Source organism: Lampetra fluviatilis, chromosome 39, assembly GCF_964198595.1.
Source record: "Lampetra fluviatilis chromosome 39, kcLamFluv1.1, whole genome shotgun sequence".
NCBI classification, from domain to species: domain Eukaryota; kingdom Metazoa; phylum Chordata; class Hyperoartia; order Petromyzontiformes; family Petromyzontidae; genus Lampetra; species Lampetra fluviatilis.
The window spans coordinates 3973944-3999343 of record NC_136313.1 but is presented as its reverse complement, the minus strand read 5'-3'; the positions used below and the strand labels follow the sequence as shown (position 1 = coordinate 3999343).

Below are 25400 nucleotides of genomic sequence, written 5' to 3'. Positions count from 1 at the left end.
CAATCGAGGGCAAAAAGGCGACTGGTGGGAACGCGCGAAAGTTGCGCGGGGATGCGCAGGGACGCGAGCGGACGCAAGAGGAAGTGAGGGAACCAATGAGTACACGCAGAGATGCACGGGCACACGTGGGGGTGCACAAGGGGACACGGAGGAAGCGGTGATCTCACACGGCGACGCACGGCGACGAGCGGAGACGCAAGGGGACACGGAGGGACACGAAGTGTGCAGGGGGGTGATAGATCTGAGGGATGACTTCAGCCCTGACTGGGAATCTGCCGATTTTGTAATAGCGAGCCGTAAGCGTTAACCTCTCTTCCAAGTGAGTGAATGAGTATATGAATGAGTGAGTGGAAACGTGCGCGAGTGATCGAGTGAGTGAATGAATAATTTTAGTAGATTACTTGAGAGTGTGTGTGAGTGATTAAGTGCACAAACAAATGAGCGAATCGAGTAAATGAAATAACGTGTGAGTGGGTGAATGAATAAGTGAATGATCAAGTAAATCAGTAAGTGAGTGAGTTAAGTGGGTGAATGAGCGAGGAAATGAATGAAGGAACTGATGAATTGTTCCGCTCCCTGGCGTGGCGCACACTCACCCTCTGTGTGCTGCAGGATCCTCTCTATGAGCACGGGGTACTTGGTGATTCTCTGCGTCACCAGAAGGATGCATTCGGGAATCCCCATGCGGTAAACCTCCGGGCTCCGACTCTGCTTCTACAGGGAGTCAACAAAGTCGAGTATGTATGTGTGTATGCACGCAGACGCCTTTTGGCGTCATCGGGTCCAACACCATGTGAGACTGGGCTCTAAGAATAGCTGTCTCGGATGTGGACCAATCAATTTCAAGGACAGTGCATACATTATCAGAGTTGTCTTTTTTGTTTGCATTTTGACTGCAAGTGTTGCGGTTAATGCAAACATGATCCCTTGTATAAAGGTGTCAGTTTTGTTGCCAGATAAAAGGGTAAAAACCTATTACTATGTGTGTATGCATGTTGAACTTCTTTCGCACCGTACGTAGCCAACCGAGGTAATCAGAGGTCGGGGGGTGCGAGTGGAGCCCATGGATGTAGGCCGGTAGAGCCCACTGCCAGCTGCCACTGGGGGGTCCCCTATGCTAGACTGCAGAGCGACCATCGCCCCTTACTGACACTACTCATGCCAGGCTTGCAGGCCACGCACCGAGTCACATTGCGCCATCACCCCCAACCCCTCTCCAACTTGGGTCTTGCATCCATAATCCTCATCAGTGGTATTGATATCTTCAGCATCATCGTCAGCATCGTCATAACCACCACCATCATTGTCAGTGGCATTGTCACAGTAATCGTCTGTAATCGGCCCAGCTCCATCCCTAACCGTGGCGCCACCACTCCCCCCCACCTCCCCCTCTCCCCCCAGCCCCCCCGCGGCAGGCACCTGTATGAACGCCTGGAACTTGCGGTCGCGCGCCAGCAGCTCCTTGTGCAGGGCAAGCGCCTCGCGGTGGCGCGAGCAGAACTCGGCGTAGGTCGACACGAGCCGCTCGCCGCACGCCCCGGAGAACTGCCGAGAGGGAGAGAGGGGAAACCACGGTCACCCTCGCAGCGGCAGCAGTGGCGGTGGCGGTTATCAGCAGGCCATCAAACAAAGCCACAAGGGCACCGTGCCGCGTGCTTTTGGATGCGCTTCTGCGGAACGTCTGGAACGCTCGTCCCCCTTCCGATATTAAGAAGCCACTGGAGCTCTGCGCTTTTAAATCACCCAGAGTGAGAACTCATTTCTTGACAACTGCTTTTTGTGTTTAGATTTGTTGTCCTTCCCCCGCATGTCCGACTAGCGCGGTTGGCTACGTACGGTGCGAAAGAAGTTCAACGTACGCACACGCACAGGGTGTCACGCGTGGCGGCTTCTCCTCCTTCGTGTGGCTGATGTCGACGTAGACCAAGCGAGGTGGTTGACGAGCCGGGCTAATTAACTATTTGAAACTAGTTTATTTTTTTTCCAGGTAATGCCCCACTGAGCTCTTTTTCAGAAGCGACCTGGCCACAAGTGACAGCTCAAAGTGGCTTATCACGTGGGAATTAACAGCAGCCAAATACTCTAAGTGCAAAAATCTACAGGTGCCAGGGTCTGAATCGAACCCACAAACTCCGACATACGAGGTGAGGCAGATGCCATCTCGCCACCGCGGCGACTGCAATTGCGTCAGGAGTAGCGCGGTGCGTCACTGTGATAATGCCTGCTTCGTATTTGTGAATTGGGCATTGAGTGCACATAGACTAACATTGCCCATAGACTAGCGTTGCCCATGGACTAACATTGCCCATAGACTTAGATTGCCCATAGACTAACATTGCCTATAGACTAACATTGCCCATAGACTTAGATTGCCCATAGACTAACACTGCCCACAGACTAACATTGCCCAAAGACTCACATAGCCCCTAGACTCACATTGCCCACAGACTAACATTGCCCATAGACTAACATTGCCCATAGACTAACATTGCCCATAGACTAACATTGCCCATAGACTCACATTGTCCACAGACTAACATCGCCCATAGACCAAAACTGCCCATAGACTAACATCGCCCATAGACCAACACTGCCCATAGACTAACATTGCCCATAGACTAACATTGCCCATAGACTCACATTGTCCACAGACTAACATCGCCCATAGACCAAAACTGCCCATAGACTAACATCGCCCATAGACCAACACTGCCCCTAGACTAACATTGCACCACCACCACCACAGCGTCACCGCGCTCGCCAACCGACAACAACGACAGCGGCCGCGTCACCTGCTGCAGCAGCACGTCTCCGAGGCGCGTGACGAGGAAGTCTCCCGAGCCACCGGATCCCAGCGCCTGGCGGCGGCGCGCGAGCATGGCGCGCAGGAAGGCGGCGTGCACGCGCGCCAGCGCCGGGGCGCACGGCACGAGGCGGCGCACCGCCTCCGGCGCCAGCCCGGCGTGCCGGCGCAGGCCGCGCGCGTAGACCCGCAGCACCACTCGCAGCGTGCGCAGCACGTGCGCCTCCGTCTGCATGAGCTCTGGCGGGAGGAGGCGGGAAAGGTCGGAGATTTTGATGGAACGTCGGCGGCAAGCGCCCGTCAAGGCCCGGAGCGGCACGCGAGCGGACGGCGAGGCGCCGGTGGACGGCGTTCTGTTCCCAAGGAAGGTGACCGCGTCCGCGCGGCGCTTTCGCACGCGCCGTCTGGAACGCTCTTCCTTTCGATGTTATGAAGCCGCTGGGAGCGACGCCACTTTTAAATCGTCGAGATTGAAGACGCATTTCTTTAGAGCTGCTTTTTGCGTTTAGTTTGTTGTGCCCCCCCCCCCCCGCACCACCTCCGATTAGCACGGTTGGCTATGAAGAGTGCGAAAGAAGCTCAATGTACCCATAATATAGGGTTTTTGGGTTAGATAGCGTAAATATATAAATGTGTTGTTAAACCCGCACCACCTGACACAGCCAACTAGTAAGGGTTGTCACGTATACAGAACGTGCCAATTCGTCACCAGTACAGCAACACGGGGTGTTCTGTTTACCTGACATACCTTACTAGTTGGCTGTGTCGGGTGGCGGCGGGTTTAACGACACATTTATATATTTATGCAATCTAACCCAAAAACCCTGCATCATGGATGATATTTGTCGCGAAAGCCTGCGTGTTAAGCTCAATGTGTCTGCACATCATCACCATCGTCATCATCGCATCGCGACGAGAACAATCCGAGACAGTCCCGTCCCTGCGCGACACCGTCCGTCGACGCCGTTGCCCACGGCGCGGGTCGGCCGCCCACTCACCGTAGATCACCTCCTGGCGCTGGGAGACGGCGCGCGGCTGGCGCCTCGCGAAATCTGGCTCCACGGTGGCGCCCCACGAGCCCGCGGCCAGCACGCTGGCGCCCTCGTGGAGCACGCGCTCGGCCTCGGCGTCCCAGTCGTCGTCCTCCTCCACCTCCTCCTCCTCCTCCTCGTGCTCCGGCTCCTCGTGCTCCCACGTGACCTCGCCGCCGGCGCTCGGCCACGAGCCGTCGGGGGGCGCCGCGGCCGATCCCGTGGGGCTGCACGGGACGCTGCTCCCTGTCGGGGCGATCGGCGGAGGAGCCGTCGTTATCAGGGTCATCGTCGGCGGTACCGGCAGCAACAGCGGCAATGGTACGTACGTACGTGTGTGTATGTATATATGTTGAGCTTCTTTTGCACCATACGTAGCCAACCGTGCTGAATGGAGGTGCGGCTTTTGGCTGGCCATCGAACAAAGGCGGTGGTCACCGCATCGCGCACTTTCATATGCGCTGCTGCGGCCGTCTGGAACGCTCTTCCTTCCGATATAAGGAAGCCACTGGAGTTTTTTTTTTTACCTACGTGACTTTACCGAAAAAAATCTAAGAATATGGAGTTATACACTTTTAAATCATCTAGATTGAAAATTCATTTCTTTAGAACTGCTCTTTGTGTTTCGTTTGTTGTCCCTCCCCCGCACCTTCGATTAGAATGGGAGGCTACGTATGGTGTGAAAGAAGTTCAACATACATACGTACGTATGGTGCGAGGATGTCCAGAGTTTGCATGGTGGTTTATGCTCCTTAATGAGCTCAGCGTTTCAGCAAACTGGACGCACGGCCTAGCGGCAGCGCACACTCGCCGATCTTTACAGGGGTTTGTGGTCCGAATCCCAGCGGCCGCCCTGGTTATTACCGCGGTGTGTGTGATAGCCGTAATGCGACTTTGCGCCACTATGCTTGGCAGTGGACGTTAAAGGTTCCATAACGTAATTCGCAAGAGGAGGCCGTTATGTACCGGCGTCATGTCATACTCAACATTATAATCACCAAGACTATAACCACCACCATCATCATCATCATTACCACTAACATCATCATGTTATCACCATCACCACTATAATCACCAATCAATGTCACCAACAGCACCATCATTAACACCACACGATAACCAAAACCACCATCATCATTCTTGCCACAATAATCATCATCATCATGTCGCCATCAACAGAACCATCATCAGCAGAAGCAGCACAAGAATCATGCTATTTATTTATACTGGAGAAATTCGATGAGCTATAAAGCTCTTTTTCACAGATGCGTCCACGAGCCTTGACCGTACCGTGCTGGGACTGGGCGGCCGACCCGTGGTGTGGCCGGCTCAGCGACAGCGTCGAGTCGGTGGAGAGGGCTCGCGGCCTCATGGTGGTGGGGCCCGACACCTCGCTCGCCTGCTCCGACGTCGGGCTGCGCGGTGAGGGGGAGGGGGCGGGTGGTGCACAGCAAAGACAAAGATCCCCCATGTAGCCTGTAACAGACTGTTGGGGCAAGTGCTGTTTGCGAGCAGCAACTATGAAGGCGGGCACAGCACACGAGGAGGTGGGTGGTCAGCACCACGCCCGGCCGCCTTTGTCTCCCCAGTGGCGATGTTTAAATGTCGCACCAGGTACTCGTTTGAGGCCGAGTCGACCTAGGGGAGGCCCGGGACCGGATCAGATAATCGTCACCAGCGGTGGCCCTGAGCAGGAATCGAACTCGTGTTGCCAGATTTGAAGTGCATCATGCGAACCGCTACAACACCACTCCACAGCGCAACCCTCAACACCTCCATGCTTCGGCTTGGCTCTGTGAGCAAACGGAAGGACGTCACTCGGAATGTAAGAGCTTCACCTCCGCGCTGGTGGTGTTGTCGGGTGCATTCCTCTTGTGTGCGTTTCCTTCTTTGGCTGCCATTCTGTCACCAGTCTCATCCGTCGGCCATTATCCCTTCTGGTGACGAGATGTTAACTACCTCGCCTGATATACAGGAGGTCGTGGGTTCTGATCCCGACACTGACACCTGTATATATGAAGTTTGCACGTTCTCCCCGTGGTCATGTGGATTTCTCTGAGGTCCTCAGGTTTTTCCCTCCACATTTAGAATCAACATGCGTTTAGAGTGTTTGGCTGCTATAAATGTCCACACGATAAGCCACTTTATTGAGCTTTCATTTGTGGCCAGGTCGCTTCTGAAAGAGAGCTACATAGCTCAGTAGGGCCTTACCTGGTAAAAATTAGTTTTTGAAAAAAATAAAATCGCTTTTTCTTTTTCTCTCCAGCCAAAGCATCAAAAGCATTTATCTTGAGAGCAAGAGAGAGAGAAAGAGAGAGAGAGATCGCACCTGACCAGGTCACAGAAGCTGGCGCTGCGGGCGAGTGGAGAGGGGGAGATGCGCGCGTCCACCGACGCGGGGAGTTCCCGGGCGAAGCTCGGAGAAGTCCGTCTCGGGGAGGGCAGGGCGCTCGCCACAGGGCGACTTTGTCTCAGCGGCACCGCGCACAGCGACAGCGCCACGGACATCGACCCACCCAGCGGCCGCTCTCGCAACGCCGACACTGTTGGGTGGGGGGGGTCGAGACGGGGGGGGGGGCAGAGGGTTTGGAGAGCGGGGCTGGCATCACGTTGCATGGTTAGGTGGTAGGGGGGGTCTACGGTCAGGGGTGAGGAGTGGTGGCAGGGATATGTGTATTAAGGGCAGGGGTAGAAAGGGAGGGGTATGGAAAGAGATTCGGGGGGAGGGGTTCACGTTCGGAGTAAAGTTAGAGGGTCGGAGTCGGGGTAAGGTTAGGGACTTAAGAGTAGGGTTCAGAATAGCTATGGAGGTGGGGATCGTCAGGTTACAAAGTGTTTATGGTATGGTTAGTGGTAGAGAAAGGGTTGGAGTTACGAGTAGAGTAATTAGGGGTAGGGTTGAGATCAGATTAGGGTTAGTAGGGTTACGAATAGGTACGAGGCAGGGAGAGTCGTCCGGTTATGACTAGTGATGGGGTATGGTGATGGGTAAGAGATAGGGTTAGAGAGGCATGAATAGAGGTTCTGGGTAGGGTTAGGGGTAGAACTGGAAGTAGGTTTATGGGTCTAGCTGGGGGTAGGCTTAGTGGTAAGGGTAGGAGCAGGCACGGACAAGGGAGGCTACATCACAGCGGTGGCGACAATCGACAGCGAGCGAGATAACCGCACGGCTTAACAAAGTGTTCTCGGTGTTGCTGTTGCCGTGGAGACCGCTGCACAGGGAACTCTTCCAAGACCCCCACAATTACCGCCACCACCACCACCACTGCTGCTGCTCACCTCCCCAACTCATATAAACCGCCTCCATCACTGACACCAGTAACACCGTGACCACCACCGCCGGTGACACCCAAGACGATTCCACCACCACCACCACACTCTCCACCACCACCACAACCACACTCTCCACCACCACCACACTCTCCACCACCACCACACTCTCCACCACCACCACACCCTCCACCACCACCACACTCTCCACCACCACCACATTCTCCACCACCACCACTACCCTCTCTACCACCACCACCCTCTCCACCACCACCACCACCACCCTCTCTACCACCACCACCCTCTCTACCACCACCACCACCCTCTCCACCACCACCACCACCCTCTCTACCACCACCACCACCACCACCCTCTCCACCACCACCACCACCCTCTCCATCGCGGGCACACGACAGGCGCTGCGACACCCCAGGGCCTCGCACCCCCTTTGCAGAGGGCCGCGAGCACCTCCGTGGTGACCCTCCTCCTGCCCGCACGCGCCCGGCGCTCCGCGCGACACGACGCGGAGCCCGTGGTGAGGCCGAAGCGGGCGATGCCGCGGTGAGGGCTCGGGGAGCCGGCCAGGTGGGGTGGCGGGGAGGGGGCGGCCGCCCCGGCCCTGCCACCCCTGGGGGTCGCGCTCCCCGCTAAGCGCGAGAGGGCCGCCTCGAAGTGCATGGCTCTTGAGCGAGTTGGCCGGGTGCAGGCGGGATGAACACCGGATGAACACCACCCGATGATGAACACCTGACGCCGCTTGCTTCTCTATGCCTGTTCTAGTGAGTGCGTGTTTTGCGTGCTGTGCGCGTGTTGGTGTGAATGTGTGTGTTTTGGTGTGTTTGTGCTCGCTAACAGCATTTGCCCCAACGGTATGTTTAGGCTATACGGGGGATCTTTGTCTCTTGTTGTGTGAGTGTCTGTGTATATATCTGTGGGTGTGGTGTGTGTGTCTGTATGCACGTGTGCGTATCTTTGCTTAAGTGTGTCTGTATACCAATATGTGTGTATTAACTCTTGTGTATTTATGTACAAATATGTGCCGGTGTGACTGTGTCTTCGTACGCGTCTGTAGGGTTCTTAGTTTAAACAAGCGTCTCGTTAGCTACATGCGTGTCCCTCTCCTGTCTGTCAATAAGACTGTCTGGGAGTGTGTTCATCTGAATTCCCACTCGTTTGTCGATCTCTCTGGCTACCTGGTCACCTGCCTGCCTGCGTCTGTGTATCTGTTTACTCCCAGTCTACCTTCCGTCTCTCCGTGTGTGTGTCTACCTGCTTATCGATCTGCCTGTCTGTCCTACCTCCCTAACCGCACGTCTATCTGTCTACTCGTCCGTCTGCCTTCGTTCTGCCTGTCCCCGTCGGTCCGTCCGTGCGCCCTGTGTGTGTCTCTTTCCGCCTAGTCGTCTTCTATGTTTCCTTGTCTGTGGCGTGGCTGCCTTCAAGTGCGGTCGGGTGCCCCTTAATCTCGCCGAAGGAGATGAAGTCTTGAGCCCTAAGCTGTGATCCCAAACCCGTGAACAAGCTGATTTATATATACACGCACATACGCGTGGCGCGAGCACACACACACGCACAAAGGCACATTCATCTCCACTCGACGGCTTCCAATCCCTCCGGTCACCTCCCACTCATGAATATGGATCGGCCTGAGAAACGGTGGGGCGCAAGCGTCGTGGTGCGGGAGGGAGGGCGGGAGGCGGCGGTGGCAGGGAACTGAAGGAAGAGGAGGCTGAAGGAGGATTTATGCCACCACGGTCATGCTCGGAGCAGTGGTTCTTCGCTCAGCCCATCGGACAGAGACGGCGGTCGCCGCATTGCGCGGCTATTTCAGATGCGTTTCCGCGGCCGTCTGGAAGGCTCTTCCTTCCCACATTAAGAAGCCACTGGAGGCTATTCGCTTTTAAATAATCTGGATTGAAAACTCATTTCTTTAGAACTGATTTTTGTGTTTAGTTTGTTGTGCTTCACTCCCCGCACCTGCGATTAGCACGGTTGGCAACGTACGGTGTGAAAGAAGTTCAACATACATACATACAAAATAAAGATGCCCCTTAGAGCCTTAACAGACTGTTGTGGCAAGTGCTATTAGGTAGCATCTATGAAGGCTGTCACAGCACACGAGGGGGTGGGTGGTCAGCACCACACCTGGCCGCCTTTGTCCCCTGAGTGGCGATGTTTACACACCGCACCATGTACTCACATGAAGCTGAGTTGACCCAGGACTGGTTCAGATAATCATCACTGGTGTTGGCCGTGAGTGGGAATCGAACTCGGGCCACCGGGTTCGTAGTGCAGCGCGATAACCACGACGTTACCGCTCCCCCCACATAGATACAAACAGAAGGAGGAGACAGGAGGAGGAGAAGGCCAAGCCGTGGCTTCAACGGTCAAGAGCGAGCAAACAAGCGAGAGGAAGAGAGAGAGGGCGAGATTTAGAGTGGATGCAACAAAAAAAAACATGTGTGAGAAATTGCTAGAAACAGAGACTGATACGATCACACGTTCGCGACGCGTGGACACGCGGCGTCGACAATGCCGGGCGCATTAATGAGTCCCCCCCCCACCCTCCACCGCACCCTCAATTAGTGGGTTCAAGGCGAGGAATAAAGGCAGGCAATCTAGCTGACGATCCGCTATCTCGATTCACAGCCTTCCCCGCCCAACCCCGCTCAAGCTCAATTATAACCCCTTCCTTGCCCAATGTGCCGTGGCCGCGCGGCAATGGTTGCCAACTACGTACGTACGCACGCGTGCGTCAAACTTCTTTCACGCCGTGCGTAGCCAACGGTGCTCATCGGAGGCGCGGAAACTGTAACGGACGACAGTAATAGTAACTATTTTTTTAGCTTTAGAGCCAGGTTTGGTGGGCCAGTCAAGGATGAACTCTCGTGTTGAACGACCTAAGTGTGGCTTTGATGGACGATGGTCAAGTAAAAGTGTTGGCGTGGCGATTGACCTATGGAAAACGTCCGAGGGAAGACGTCTATTGGGGAGACGGAGCGTGCAGCGCCCTGCATTGGCAGGACCGCGATAATTTGGCTGTGGTGGCGGCTTCCATCCGGCAGTGGATTGACCACGGCCGATGAGGTGGCATAATTGGAGGGAAAGACTGCCGTTTTACGAGAAGCAATTCACCCGAATCACCATGTCAGTCGATGGCTCTGCAAAAGCAATTTAGCCGCATGGGTCGAGAAGACAATGGATTGGCTATATCATTAAAGTCCCTTTGACAGAAATTAGATTCGGGCCAGCATAAGCAAAATATCCCCCGTTTCGCCTTTAACAGACTGTTGGGGCAAGTTCTGTTTGCTTGCACCTTTGAAAGCCGGGACAGCACACGGAGGGAGGATGGCCAGGTCCACACCCTCCCACCTTTGTCTCCCCAGTGACGATGTTTACACATCACACTGGGCACTCATTTGAGGCCGAGTCAACCTAGGGGAGGCCCAGGAGCGGTTAAGATAATCGTCACTGGTGTTGGCCGTGAGCGGGAATCGAACTCAGGTTGCTCGGGGTCGTAGCACAATGCGCTAACCGTTATGTATGCTACTGCTCCCTTCACATAAAAACAAAGACAAAGATCCCCCATATAGCCTTAACAAACTAGGAGCAAGTGCTGTTAGCGAGCACCAATGAAGGCCGGCACAGCATACGAAGGGGTGTGTGGCCAGTGCCATGCTCAGCCGCCTTTGTCTCTCTAGTGGCGATGTTTACTACACACCGCACCAGGTACACACGAACACACACACAGATTTACACTCGGGCAACTATCCGTTTACAAGCCAGGACAGATTATTTTTGAGCTTATCTCAATTAGTGAACACCTCTCAAAGGCACACACCACATACACCCGGCCACCTTTGTCTCCCTAGGATATGGTGCCAGCATGCATACATACAAAAGTGCCCCACCAAAATATTCAACCATTTTCTCAATTCGAGAAATGCGTCGATTCATCGTCTATTACAACTTCTAACTGTTACGTATCTGGTCACAAGAGGCTTCATGGGGTATCTGGCCCTGTGCTCAGTATCGGTGATGATTTAAAACAAACCCAGTATTTAAAATTTTGTGTGAACAATTAGCTCATAACCACACGATGAAGGCTATATATATATCAGATATTGCTCATTAAAATCGGACCACTGCAGTTCAGCCTCAGTCGGATTAGAAGCAATTTAACAGCGGGCTAAAGAAAACAGCACCACGCATGCTCGGTTTTAGGTTTGGCGGATCACATAAAGATGGAGCTATCATCGTGCGCGTGTGTGCGGTGAGGAGCGGTAGAGTAATGGCAGTGTAGCGGTTAGTTACCCGAGTTCGCTTCCCGCTCACGGCCACCAACACAGTGACGATTATCTGACCCGGATCTGGGCCTCCCCTAGGTCAACTCAGCCTTAAATGCGTATCTAGTGCAGTGTATAAACAACGCCACTAGGGAGACAAAGGCGGCTGGGCGTGATGCTGGCCACCCACACCCTCTTGTGCCGTGCCGGCCTCCATAGGTGGCTGCTAACAGCACTCGCCTCAACATTCTGTTCAGGCTATGCGGGGGATCTTTGTCTTTCGTGCACGATACCCGCCTGTAGAATTGGGCTGCACAGCAAGCAACGGTGGAGTCGTGACGCCGTGGTCAATGCAGCCAAAGCTAGCAGCAGTTATGAGCGATATTTGAACTGGTCCTGGGCCATAGACTCTCACAGAGACCCCAAAGATTTACTCGGAGACTGGTAGACTCAGCGAAGACATAAACACCTGAAACCCCATCGCTTCCAAGTCCTTGGCGACTCTCCCATCTAAATCACAATTTTGATGCAAAGCTGTTGATTCTTTATGATAACTGTATTTGCAGTTGCGTTTGACTTGTCTGTTCCCATATTAGTAGTCTGTCACCCTATATCTATTTAATATGCCTTTGATCGGTCTAAAAGTAAGTTGCCAAAGCGGACTGACACTGTAGGGAAATAAAAAATGAAGTTTTGATTTAACGTTGAATTAAATTTGCGCAGAACTTTCGATTTCTCAGGTGATACAGGTGATTTCTGAGGCGATAAGGTGATTTCTGAGGTGATACGGTGATTTCTGAGATGACACAGGTGATTTCTGAGGTGACACAGGTGATTTCTGAGGTGATACGGTGATTTCTGAGGTGATACAGGTGATTTCTGAGGTGATAAAGGTGTTTTCTGAGGCAATACAGGTGATTCCTGAGGTGATAAAGGTGATTTCTGAGGCGATACAGATGATTTCTGAGGTGATACAGGTGATTGTTGAGGTGATAAGGTGATTTCTGAGGCGATACAGGTTCTTTTTTGAGTAGATACAGGTGATTTCTGAGGCGATAAGGTAATTTCTGATGCAATAAGGTGATTTCTGAGGCAATAAGGTGATTTCTGAGATGATAAGGTAATTTCTGAGGTGACTCAGGTGATTTCTGAGGCGATAAGGTGATTTCTGAGGTGAACAGGTGATTTCTGAGGTGATACAGATGATTTCTGAGGTGATACAGGTGATTTCTGAGGGGATACAGGTGATTTATGAGGCGATAAGGTGATTTCTGAGGCGATACAGGTGATTTCTGAGGTGATACGGTGATTTCTCAGGTGATACAGGTGATTTCTGAGGCGATACATGTGATGTATGAGGTGATAAGGTTATTTCTGAGGTGATACAGGTGATTTCTGAGATGATACAGGTGATTTCTGAGGCGATACAGTTGAGTGTGTGTGTTTATGTTCTGACTTAAAACGTTCGTGACTGCAGGAATTCATATTCTTGGTTCTTTCGGTAAAGTCACAATGTGTGACTTTACCGAAAGAACCAAGAATATGTTTATGTTCTGATTGCTTTTTGCCTCATTTCTGCACTGCACTTTGTTTTATTTCATTTTATTTTTGTCACTTTTGGTGACCCGGGGTCGCACCTTACAAACGAGACTCTACGCTCGTCTCTATTGAGTTCTCACCCTGGTTTAAACAAAATAAACGTGAAACTTGCCGACACGCAGGCTGATGCACCGCTAGCTTCAGAGTCCCAAAATGGAGACAACGCCATCTCCTCGCACGTTGCGGACAGCACTAAAATTGGCGTGTAATTTCCCAAAGTGCACTGACCAAGCACGGTGAATTAAATTCGACGTGAGGCGCACAGCGGCACACTTATGGCCTTCAGGTCATCATCCAACATTATAAACTATCATCGCTAAATACATTATTGTATACATTCTTCCGGCTGCCGCTTGGGGGCACAATGCCTGACGGAGAGGCTGAAGAATTTGTCAGCTGCCGACACAACCTTGGATTTGATAACCGCGCTGCTCGACAAAAGGGCTTGAGGCGACACGCGGAGTGGTGGTGCTAAGGATAAGCAAACCAAGCAAAACCTCAGGGCCCCCAAGGGGCTCAATTGGTCCTGCAATCCTTCATGCAGGTATGTACGTTGAACTTATTTCACACCGTACGTTGCCAAACCTTGCATAAAATATGCGATCGAATTTAAAAAAATCCTGGTGAAAAGGAATAATAATGATTTAAAAAAAACACCCTGATGAATCGCTCTCACCCCCTATCTATCGGTGCCGTTACTGGGCCGTGTGCAACAGGATGCCGAACCTGTCAAGGCTAATGATGATGTGAATTATTACATGGTCATAATGATGATTACTATTACTTTGTGATGATTAGAATGGTGAGCGATGATTTCATTGTTATTATGATGATGATTATTGGTTAGTTATGATGAAGATAATTATACGGTCATGATGATAATTACAGGAGTATGATGATAATGGCGATGATGGGATTTTGACTGCATTGTCATTATGATGATTATCACGTAGTGATGCTGATTGTGGAAATTATGACCATGGTTGCAAGGTGATGATTATAATGATGATATCGTGATGATGATGAGATTTAATAAACTCCAACAGAGATTATTACTCATAACCGTTCGATCTAATTGATTGATATAGTGAGTGAGTGATATTTTGACGAAAACAACAACAGTAATTTTTAAAGCATTAACTCTTTTTATACGCGCAGAAAATCATCGCAAGTTGCCTTTGTATAAAGGAGAATCCTACGTTGGGACGACTGGCCAATTTTGTGAAGATAATATTATTGTAGTGTATGTAATATCATCACAATCGCCATCCTATTTATATATATTTAATCCGAATATATATCAGTGAAAACATAGGCAGCATGTAGCCCTTTCTCGATCTTTCCTGCACGCCAATATGCGACACCTGCTATGCTATGAGAAAAGTCTAGATGCCTTGTGCTGCACTTTCAACAGGTGAATGTGCTAATGGAATTCTTGAAAAAATATATATATCTGCTTTACGTGTTATTACCGTATTCTCTGTATTATAGGATGCACCTCAAACTTTTGCCATTAAATACAGGGAGGAGGGGGGGGGGGTGCATAAAAATCAGGATAATACGGTAGTTTGTTATTGCATTCGTCATCATGAGCCCAATGATCTATCCACTGCTGGATGAAGGCCTCCCTCCCTAAGCTGACGCCATCTCCCATGATGTTGCTGATGTCAAAGTTGTGTGCGGGGGCAAATGTTGTTGATGCTGTCAATGTTGCTGGACTTTGTTCGTGTTGACGACGGCAACGACGATGATGATGATGGCATCACAGACGATGGTGATTGTAACTTAGGCCGTTTATGCTCACGATTTGGTCGATGCTGACATTGCCGACTGTGTTATAATCCAAAACTCCAGGCATCCTCGCAGCAGCTGCTTTTGGCTAATCATCAAATGAAAAGGTGGTCACCGCATAGCGTGTTTTCAGATGCGCTTCTGCAGCCATCTGGAATGCTCTTCCTTCCGATATTAGGAAGCCACTGGAGCTTTGCACTTTTAAATCAGAATTGAAAACTAAGAATTAGCTTTTTGTGTTTAGTTTGTTGTTCTTCCCCTGCACCTCCAATAAGCACGAATGGCTACGAACGGTGCGATGGAAGTTCAACATGACATACCCACTTCGTTGCGGACGGCGCCAATGTTAATTTCATAGATTCACACATTACGCACATTGGATGGCGTGTGTTAAAATTACATGTTTTCATTCATGTTGTTTGTAATGGGTTCACATCACCCCACAGCCATGTAAAATAAAATTGCAACGCGGGGGGGGGGGGGGGACGTAGGGGGTGGTGGTTGCAGGGGTTGGAGATGGTTCGATGGAGAATTTGCATTTACAGGGCACTGAACTTAAATTCCTCAGCAACTCAAAGCGCCTCCGTCACATCTCGCCTCAACCTTTGCAATTCCCCGTTGTCATCTAGCCTAGAGGACCCTCCTCTCCCCCAGCGACAAGCCTCCCTGCAAAGTACAGGGAGAAGGCAGCACCAGCCTGCCAGTGGGTACACTCTGCCAGAAGGGAGAATTAATTTGGCTTTGTGGTGTGTGGGGGTGGGTGGGATTCTTTTCTTTCTCCATTTAAGAAATGTTTTTTTTTGGTCAAATTTCTACCGTGATACCGGTGCGCGTGGCCTAACGCCCACTGTGAAGCAGAGGGCATGCACTTACGGTGTTTATGCTTTGAAGCTTAAAAAAAACTATTCAAACTAAATTTGTTTTTTTTCAGATAAGGCCCACTGAGCTTTAGAGCTGTTTTTAAGAAGCGACCTGGCCACAAATGATAGCCCAACGAAGTGGCTAATCACGTGGAAATTTACAGCAGCCAAATGCTCTAAACGCATGTTGATTCCAAATTTGGAGGGAAAAACAGAAAAATCCACGCGACCACGGGGAGAGAGACACACAAACTCCAAATATAGAGCAGGCGTCAGGGTCGGAATCGAACTCACAACCTCCCATACACCAGGCGAGGCAGTTAGCGTCTTACGCTCGCAGTATTATTCAGGGCGACCTATGGGCTCGTGCCTCGCGACAAGTGGCAAAAAAACACGCATCTGCTGGGCCAAGTCAGTGATGTCGCCGTCGTTGTTGGCACTCACCTCCACCGGGGAGACCGTCATCGCTGAAAGGCTGAGTGGTTGTTTCTCCAAACAGGACTCCATTCACGGCCTGCGACACAAAAGAGACAGAGATGGGCCACGGCCGCGACGCGCGAACATCCACTCGACGCCTCCCGTCGCCACGGCCGCAGGCAGTGCCGACCAATCGCCTCCGCGATTGCGAGTGCTGCAGAAATTTCTCTCTTGTTCCCGAATCGTTTCTTTGTTGCCATAAAATGTATGGGGCCGGTAATTTTGTGGCCACCAACATTAAAAATTCCCCTTTAGAATTTTGTGCTTCAAGGTTTTTTTAGAGCTGGAAGCAAGGCCGTCCAATTTCACCAGTGCTAGCAGAAGTGCCTCTAGTCGAAGGTGCTCCAAACAGCCACTCTAGTGGAAGCTATTTTGGCATCCTCTTCCACCCTGGCTAGACGTCTTGGGAGAAGCATCATTATCCTCAATTTACCAGAGCACTTACGCAACCTGCTGATCAACTTACTATGACGAACCCATTTATTCTGCTGGGTGTACAGAGGCAGGAGGATTTAAGAAACGTGCACTATCGTGTAAGTCAGGGTTTATTCTGCCAGAAAAGGAGTCAGGGAGTGATTAGAAGCTATGCACACATCATGACCTATGACCTGGGTCCGAACAAACTGCGATAACAATTTTGAAAGAAAACTAATCTCGTGGGATTTTAGAAATTATTAATTATCTCCGCATTCCTCTGAAGAGAAATTTAATTGAGAGTTTGGGAATAGTATTTGTGAAAGTAATGAAAACAAAAATCTGGGAGATTTAACTTTCATAAGTGTTGTATTGCACACGCATATACCAATTGTTTCGGGGTTGATCCAAAAATGTGATGTTACAAGAAGTGTGCATCACTTCAATGGTGTCACGTGTGGAATCTTCTCACCAAAGTGATGTCGAGTTGGCATTGGATAATGTTACTTGTGTTGGCAGAAAGAGACGCTAAATTATTAAATGATGCCAATCATCTTAAAATCTGAAAACATATCCCAAATTGTCCTTCAAGTTACGAAAAATCTAATTCATTTCCATCGGACATCCATCCCTCATGTTTATTATTTATGAGAGCACCCTTCACAATAGAATTGTCACAGAGAGGTTCACAAGTAAAGAAAGAGAGAGGGTGCGTGCACGTATGTGTATGTGAATGTTTTTGGGGAGCGGTAGTATCGCGGTAGTGGAACAGTTAGCGTGCTGCGCAACGAACCTGGCAACCCGAGTTTGAATCCCGCTCACAACCAATAACTAGAATATCTGAACCGGTGCTGGTCAATTTAGCCATAAACGTGTGTGAACATCGACACGAGGGAGACATAGGCGGCCGGGCGTGGTGTTGGCCTCCTCCATATGTGCTCACCAACAGCACTTGCCTCAACAGTCCACTGAGGCCACACAGGGGACCTGTGCCTTGTGGCAGTTTTATGTTGTCGCTGTTGTGGACATTTACCAGGCCGAGGGCGTCCCCTGCGTTGTGCACGATTGGCCGGATGCTTCTCTGTGTGCGGGGAGGCGGAGTCTGGGGTCGGGGCCGACTCTTGAGGCCAAGCCCAGCGGCCCGAAGGTCGGGCGCCGGGTCGCCTCGAGCCTGCACGCGGAACGGGACGGGGGGGGGGGGGGGGCGTCACGATGGCGGTGATCGTTTTTTGAGCCGAAAGCTCGACGGTCGGTTTAAAAGGAGGGCGCCGAGGTGGGGGGCCCCGGCGGGACTTTTCAATTCCCGAGCGCCGCTCGCCGTCAGTCGGACAGCTGCAGAGGGGGATCCGTTGAATTCAGGGCAGCCAGGAAGCAACGTCGTCTGACGGGGACTGAGGACAGTGGCGGCAGATTCGATTGGCCTTTTTCCGGCAAGTGAAAATGAAAAAATACATGTAAAAGCGTGTACTTTTCTTTTCCCCTCCTCGAGTTTTAGCCCAATTGTGCTGCGGAAGAGTCACGGGATCAAGACTCCATTTGTATCTCTCGCACAGCGGTGCAGCCCTTCATGTTAGAGGCAGGCTCAAGGAAGGCAGCGCCAGCTGCAAACCTCTGAGATCGTTACACGTGGCCTCTGTTCCACACAATATAGAGCAGCACTCTGAACTAAACTATTTTGTACTTTATCAGGTAAGGCCCGCTGAGCTGTACAGCTCTTTTTCAGAAGCGACCTGGTCACAAATGATAGCTCAACGAAGTGGCTTATCGTGTGGACATTTAGAACAAGCCGAATACTCTCAACGCACGTTGACCCGGAGAAAAATCCATGCGACCACGGGCAGAGAGAACATGCAAACTCCAAATATACAGACGTCTGACTCGGGATCGAACCCACGAACTCCTGCATACTAAGCGAGGTAGTTAACATCTCTCCACCACTCTCCCCATGGCAGGCAAACCTAAAAATATATAGCAATCTCAGAGCTGGAATTTTTCCAAATAAAGTAAGGGACCAAATTCAATGTGATCAAATGTGTGCAGTCATTCGTGACTGGGCTGAGATCATCGGCTCACTCCACGCGAGAACTCGGTTTAATCAAAGGCAAATCGAAACCTGTATTTGAACCGAGGCTCTCAGCTGTGCCGGCTCCACGCTGTGACCTCTTGAGACACAAAAGTTGTCTTATCCAGATAATAAGGTGATCATGGAGGTGCACTTTTTTTCCCACTCATATATTTTACCAAAAGTCAGGGGTTGCATCTTGTAGTCCAGTGAGTGTGTGTGTGACCAACGCGGTAGTGTAGCAGTTAGCATACTGCGCTATAAACCCGGCGACCCGAGTTCAATTCCCGCTCACGGCCAACACCAGTGACGATTATCTGAACCGGTGTGTAGGTCGACTCAGCCTCAAATAAGGACCTGGTGCGGTGTGTAGTAAACATCGCCACTGGGGAGGCGCGGTGCTGGCCACCCACCCCCTAATGTGTCGTGCCGGCTTTCAAAGGTGCTCGCTGACAGCACTTGCACCCAACAGTCTGTTAAGGCTATACTTTCCGGCAGTGTGTCATAATTCAGAGGAATAAGGTAGCACGCAGACGGCACTATAATAATCCACCCAGCAGGCGTTCAAAAATATGTCGAGGGAAATAATTTCCGCAGATGCGCATAAATTGCGGAGAACAGGGTCAACAGCACGGACGGTGGCCAGAAAAAAATCCAAACTTGTAATGCGCGGAGTGCGTGACGGTTAACTTGTGAGCACACATTGGCTCGCCAAGCCACTGGCGAATAGCGCAGCAGGGGACCGAATGAATTCCTCATGAGGGATGCGCTGTCTGAAATTGCTGACTCCAAGACTCGTGCACGTGCACAACAGCGACAACAACAGGAGATTGAATTAATTAATCTAGAAAAGCATCAACGAGTTTCTACAGTCTTCCACGTTGAGACGAATCGCGAAATCGCCGCCGACGTTACGATCCATCGTTTATGTTTTTTTGGGTTAAGCCACATAACTGTCTGAGCGGATTTCACGTCGTTAAGAACCCCCCACCCACCAACCAACATGGACAAACCTAACCGCCGTGCGACGTACGAGAAGCGTTACAACGACGAGCGCTTCGGACTCGCTGGCCGGCGAGCCGAAGGCTGGTTCTCACAACCAAATCTAGCGGCTGTCGTAAGTGTGTACGCTGAAACTCCTTTCGCACCGTACGCAGCCAACCGTGCTAATCGGAGGCGCGTTAGATACGCGACGGTTCGTTTGAAACTGCGTCAAACATCATCAGGGCACGTAACAGGAAGTCAGAATAACTGCATTGTGGGAATTGCAAGAAAATATCTTGAGAAGTGAAGGGCATGATTATTATTTCAATTCAAAGCTTTTGTGACTGCAGAGATTCATATTCTTGGTTCGTTCGGTAAACCACAGCAAGAACATTTTCTTGCTGTGGTTTTCACACCTAATGATGATTGCTTGTGTTGCAATCGAAACGTCGTGAAAATTTAATTGTTTTATTTTGATTATTTTATTATTTCCTTTCTACGTGACTTGACCGAAAAAACCAAGAATATGATTATTATTGTTCGTAGGGACGCTACCGTGGTGTAACGATCGGCACATTGGGCTTGCAATTCAGAAGTTGGCCGACACGGCAGTTGAAACAATGGTGTGAATTTCTCAAGTCCCTGCCATCTGTCTCTGTCCACCGAGCATCAGCACACACGGGTTCACCACAGTCAGTGGCAGGTCACATGTGTTGGGGTAAAAGTGTGGATACTCCCACCTCTTCCAGGCTGTCTGGCCAGCATGAAAGAGTAGGCCAAATACCATCTATAGGGGCTCTACAGAGCTCCTTATAGTGGTGGGCTCTTTTGTCAGCAGTGGCGTGGTTGCGAGATGTTAACTACCTCGCCTGGTACGCAGGAGGTCGTAGTTTCGATCCCAACCCAGAAGCTTGTATATTTGGAGGTTGCCTATCTGTCTCCCCATGGCCACGTGGATTTTTCTCCGGGTCCTCCGGTTTTTCCATACACATTTAGAATCAGCGAGCGTTTAGAGTGTTTAGCTGCTATAAATGTCCACACGATCAGCCACTTTGATGAGCTTTAATTTGTGGCCAGATCGCTTCAGAAAAACAGCTACACAGCTCAGTGGGCCTTACCTGGTGAAATAAAAATAGTTAAATGCAAAAATAGTTTCATTATTATTAAATCAGGGCAAAGTGTCAATCATACTTTCTTTCAGCAACTGACCCTGAGTGTAACCTCCTAACCTTCACCCTAAACTTGACCCTGAGCTTTACCTTGCTGATTCCCGTCACACGCCGGTTGCGGAAGAGGCCAAAGGAGCGAGCGGGCTTCTCAAGACCTGGAGCGGCGTCTCCCCTGCCCGGACCGGACTCTTCACTCCCTGGCCTGGTCTCTGGCAAACCTGGACCGGATTCCCTGTCGATCCTGTAGCAGTAGGAATGCACAGACGCTCAGTTAAGGCATCGTCAATTCCACGCTTCGTGCTTCTAGAACCCAGCCACAAATTCGTATGGTACAAAAATCCCAGATGTTTAATCCTATACCGTTGTGTAAATGTGTCGGTATCCAAACCCACTGGTCCTACGTATATAAAATGTTACGTATATATTTAATCCTGTCCGAAATTCTAAAGTTGCATCCCTGTAACATGACAGGTAGCACTGGCTTTCCTGAGGTCTGTATCCAGCAGATAATTAATCATGGCCAATAATGATGGCGATCATGATGATGCTGTCTTTTTCAATTGCGTTTTTACACCCTAACCGCTTGGCAGATGTGCTCACTAAAATTCCCCACAGGGGCCCCCTACGGTATAGTTGTCATGGATTCAGGGTTTCCATTCGAGAATTATGTTTTTGTTATCGGCGGTGTTCATACACTTGTGGGGTTTTTGTTGGCTGGCAATGTACAGGCTGAGTGGGAGCAGGCAGCGAACGACGAGGCTTAGCCGGCTATGGAACGAGGATGGAGAAGATCGAGAGGTTGGACATCTGTGAAGAAGAGCTTAATAGCTCATCGGATACCCCCAGTATGAATACATCTTCTGATCCTGATTCTGCAGCGATGTTGTACAGAGTGGTAGGTCGACTCAGCCTCAAATGAGTAAACATCGGCACAGAAAGGTAGCCGGGCATGGGTGTTGGCCATCCGCCCCCTCGTGTGCCGTGTCAGCCTTCATAGGTGCTGCTCGCTAACAGCACTTGCCCCAGCGGCCTGTTAAAAGCTACACGGGGGGATCGTTGTCATTGTGTGGCTGCACACACACACACGCACAACAATAACAACCGCCATTCACCACTAAGTGGTGGTGACGTCACCACGATGCCTGTGCCAGGCCAGGTGCACCTTGAGGCCACGTGAAGCATCGAACGCCCACTGGCAGGAGGTCACGGGGCAGACCCAGGTGCCACGGGTCGACTGACTGAGATGACCGAGATGACTGGCTGATGCACCACCTGTGCCCCCCTACTGTGCCAACTTGCTGTGCTTTAGCCACCCGCATACACATACACGCACACACGTGCGTGCGTGCGTGGCCCCGATAGGTGCACTCACTCGCGGAGGAAGTCGTAGATGGAGAGGCCGCTGTGATTAGGCCTCGTGTCTGAGCCGGAGCGACCCTGTATGCCCGCACTGCACACCGTCACACCACCACAGCACCACATCATCAGCAGCAGCAGAAACAACAGCAGCAGCAGTACCATCTGTAGCAGCAGTAATGGCAACATCATGAGCATTATTTTGACCGGCATCGGTCGAAGTCAGCAGTGGCATCATGATCACCATTGGCATCACCAACAACATGATGATGATCATCAGCAGCTCTAATATCATCATCACCATCACCATTGGCATGCGCATTACCGTTGTGCTCATAATAGTCGTCAGCCACAGCATAAACTTCATCAGCAGCATAATTATCATTAGCATCTTCACTATCACCATGATTGTCATCACAATATTTATCGTCATCGCCAACGGCAGAAATCATCGTCGGCATCATTAGCGTCATCAGGATCATCAATATTATAATAAGTCATCAGCCACAGCAGTGTCACCAACAGCAGCATCATGACCATCATCATCATCATCAGCAATGTCACCAACAGCACGACCATGACCATCATCACTATCATCATCAGCCACAGCAATGTCACCAACAGCAGCATCATGACCATCATCACTATCATCATCATCATCAGCAGCAGCAGCAGTGTCACCAACAGCAGCATCATCATCAGCAGCAGCAGCACCCTGTAGCTAAGCAGGTGAGAATCCACAGACGTGTTGTCTTGTAATTTCAGGAGAGGCAATGGGGTCACAGCAGCGGTGCTAAAGTGTTTTCAATCCGCTGCGGGTAACCATGGAAATCTTGCCAGCATTTGTTTTTTTTGTAGCAGGTAATTTTCAGATTACGGTCCTGACAACCGTGCTCAATTGGACTCTTATTTCACACGTTGGTTGCTGGCTTATTCCCAACAGATATGAATAAACTTTTTAAAAAAAACTCAACGATTAAAAAACAACTCAAGTAAACAAAAAAACTATTCAAAACTAAACTATATTTTTTATTTTACCAGGTAAGGCCCACCGAGCTATATACACCTTTTTCAGAAGTGACCCGGCCACAAATGATAGCACAACGAAGCGGCCTATCGTGTGGAATTTTATTACAGCCAACTACTCTAAACGCGTCGTGTTGATTCTAAATGTGGAGGGAAACACCGGAGGACCCGGAGAAAAATCTACACGACCACGGGGAGAGAGAGACATACAAACTCCAAATATACAGCAGTCATCAGGTATCGGGATCGAACCCACGACCTCATTCAGACGCTGTCTTTCCGACAGACCTGTTCTTCACCTGAGGACGGCTGCTTGCGTTGTGGCCGAAACGTCGTCAGAATTATTTTATTAAGTTTTAGTTTTATTATTTTATTATTTCCCTTCTACGTGACTTTACCGAAAGAACCAAGAAGACCACGACCTCCTGTACACCAGGCGAGGTAGTTAACAGCACTGGACTTACTCGTGCTTCCGGATCAGCTCCTGCAGCTGCTGAAGAGACGACCTGTAGGCACACACACAAAGACAAAAATCCCCCACATTAGCCTTTCATAGACTGTAGGGTCAAGTGCTGTTATCGAACACCTGTGAATGGCCGGCACGACAAACGAGGGGGTGGGTGGCCAGCACAGCGCTCGGCCGCCTTTGTCTCCCCAGTAGCGATGTTTACTCATCGCACCGGCTACTCATTTGAGGCCAATTCGACCCAGGGGAGGCCCATAACCAGTTCAGACAATCGTCACTGGTGTTTGGCCGCGAGCGGGAATCTAACCCGCTTCACCGGGTTCGTAGCGCAGCGTGCTAAACGCTACACTTCCACTCCCCCAGTGCGTACATGGACGCACAGGTCAAACACGAAGTAAAATCTCTGCTCCTTCAGCATCGATAGACTGCTGGGCCAAGTGCTGCCAGCAAGGGCTGATTGCGGTCGGCATGAGACATGGAGTGGCGGCAGTAGTGGCAGTGGTGGTGGGGGGGGGGGGCTGATGCCAAACACTCATCTCTCTCTCCCCTACAGCGGTCGTTATTATCTAACTTTTGAGACGTTAGACCTATTAGTATAAACGAGTCGTAACTTTTTGGCCGCTCCACCACCGCCCCCTCCTGCGAAGGTTTCCTGCTTTGGTTGGGAAGTTTGGATTGTGCTCTGGGATGTGTAGCAGACCCCGTGAACTCATTTCTCTGTTATTGTGGTCACTTGTTTGTTGTTTGGGCTTTAAGTTTCTGTGCCAGTGCTTAATTAGTTTGTTCATTTTTGATATTGCATGGTGGTTAGGGTGTTCATTTGTTTGGTAGTGGCTGTATATGGGATTTGGTCCTCATATATAATTAATGTACATCGTTATGGGATGCAATTAGCATTAATAGTATTATCATTAAGTACCAATGTTTAGGCTGAACTCCATTCTATGTCTGCACGTTGTATATACGCTTATCGTTTAGTCGACCAGCCTACTGGCTTTCAAGAGCCAATCCAATTCATAAGCAGTTTCGATCTTTGGGGTCTCATCAGCCGTCAGGTTTTTTTTTCAGATGCACTACTGCGGCAATCTGGAATGCGGTTCCTTCCGATATTAGGCAGCTTGCTGGAGCTATGCACTTTTAAATCTCAATTAAAAACTAATTTCTTCAGAATTACTTTTTGTGTCCTTCCCCCGCATCTCCGATTAGCGTGGATGGCTACGTACGGTGCGAAAGAAGCTGAGTTGCTTACTAATATAAATGTTGCCGGATAATATTGGTTTGGAAAGGCAATTATGCCAGTGGACTTGATGAGCTTGCATACACGTTTTTAGGCTGAGTTGACCTAAGGGAAGGCCACGCCAGGTTCATGATGATTAAGGCGCATAGGCAGGAATGGAACTCCAGTCACTGGAGGTTGTCGGGTAGCATCAACGAGCATGCACCACGCAAGAGAACATTAGGTGGGAAAATTGTATTCTTTTTACACGCTTTCTATTAACTCACCCTGTCTGTTGTTGTTGTCGTTGTATCCTGAAAACCTTGTAACTCAATTTTAACCCACTTCCCAATGTGGTATCGACTGCAAACTTGGTATACATATGTCATACTGATGACAATAGTATATTCTATCATAAAAAATAAATATTTTTAAACAATCTTTTTAATATGTTATATTTCGGCTTGGGTCTAATTGTCCACGGTAAACTGACGTTGGCTGTAAATCACCACGGCCCATTACGTTATGGCAAGCTTCGGGGCCACTTCCTGGAGTCGTGGAGTTCTGCCATTACTAATAGGGTACATTTA

The 25400-nt window shown here is 50.3% G+C and overlaps 1 protein-coding gene across 3 annotated transcripts in view; it reads right to left on the bottom strand.

Annotated features, from left to right (window-relative positions):
• The window catches only part of LOC144945885 (uncharacterized), a 73818-nt gene that overhangs the window by 18080 nt on the left and 30338 nt on the right, over positions 1-25400 (bottom strand). For all 3 annotated transcript variants that reach the window (XM_078874501.1, XM_078874503.1, XM_078874502.1), the window contains 11 exons: positions 23593-23634; positions 22119-22196; positions 20837-20987; positions 17565-17702; positions 16085-16154; positions 6164-6377; positions 5125-5249; positions 3802-4080; positions 2793-3043; positions 1420-1545; positions 597-714 (listed from right to left, as the gene is read on the bottom strand). In XM_078874501.1, the coding sequence (XP_078730627.1) occupies positions 597-714; positions 1420-1545; positions 2793-3043; positions 3802-4080; positions 5125-5249; positions 6164-6377; positions 16085-16154; positions 17565-17702; positions 20837-20987; positions 22119-22196; positions 23593-23634 (1592 nt within the window). The remainder of the gene's footprint in view (positions 1-596; positions 715-1419; positions 1546-2792; positions 3044-3801; positions 4081-5124; positions 5250-6163; positions 6378-16084; positions 16155-17564; positions 17703-20836; positions 20988-22118; positions 22197-23592; positions 23635-25400) is intronic.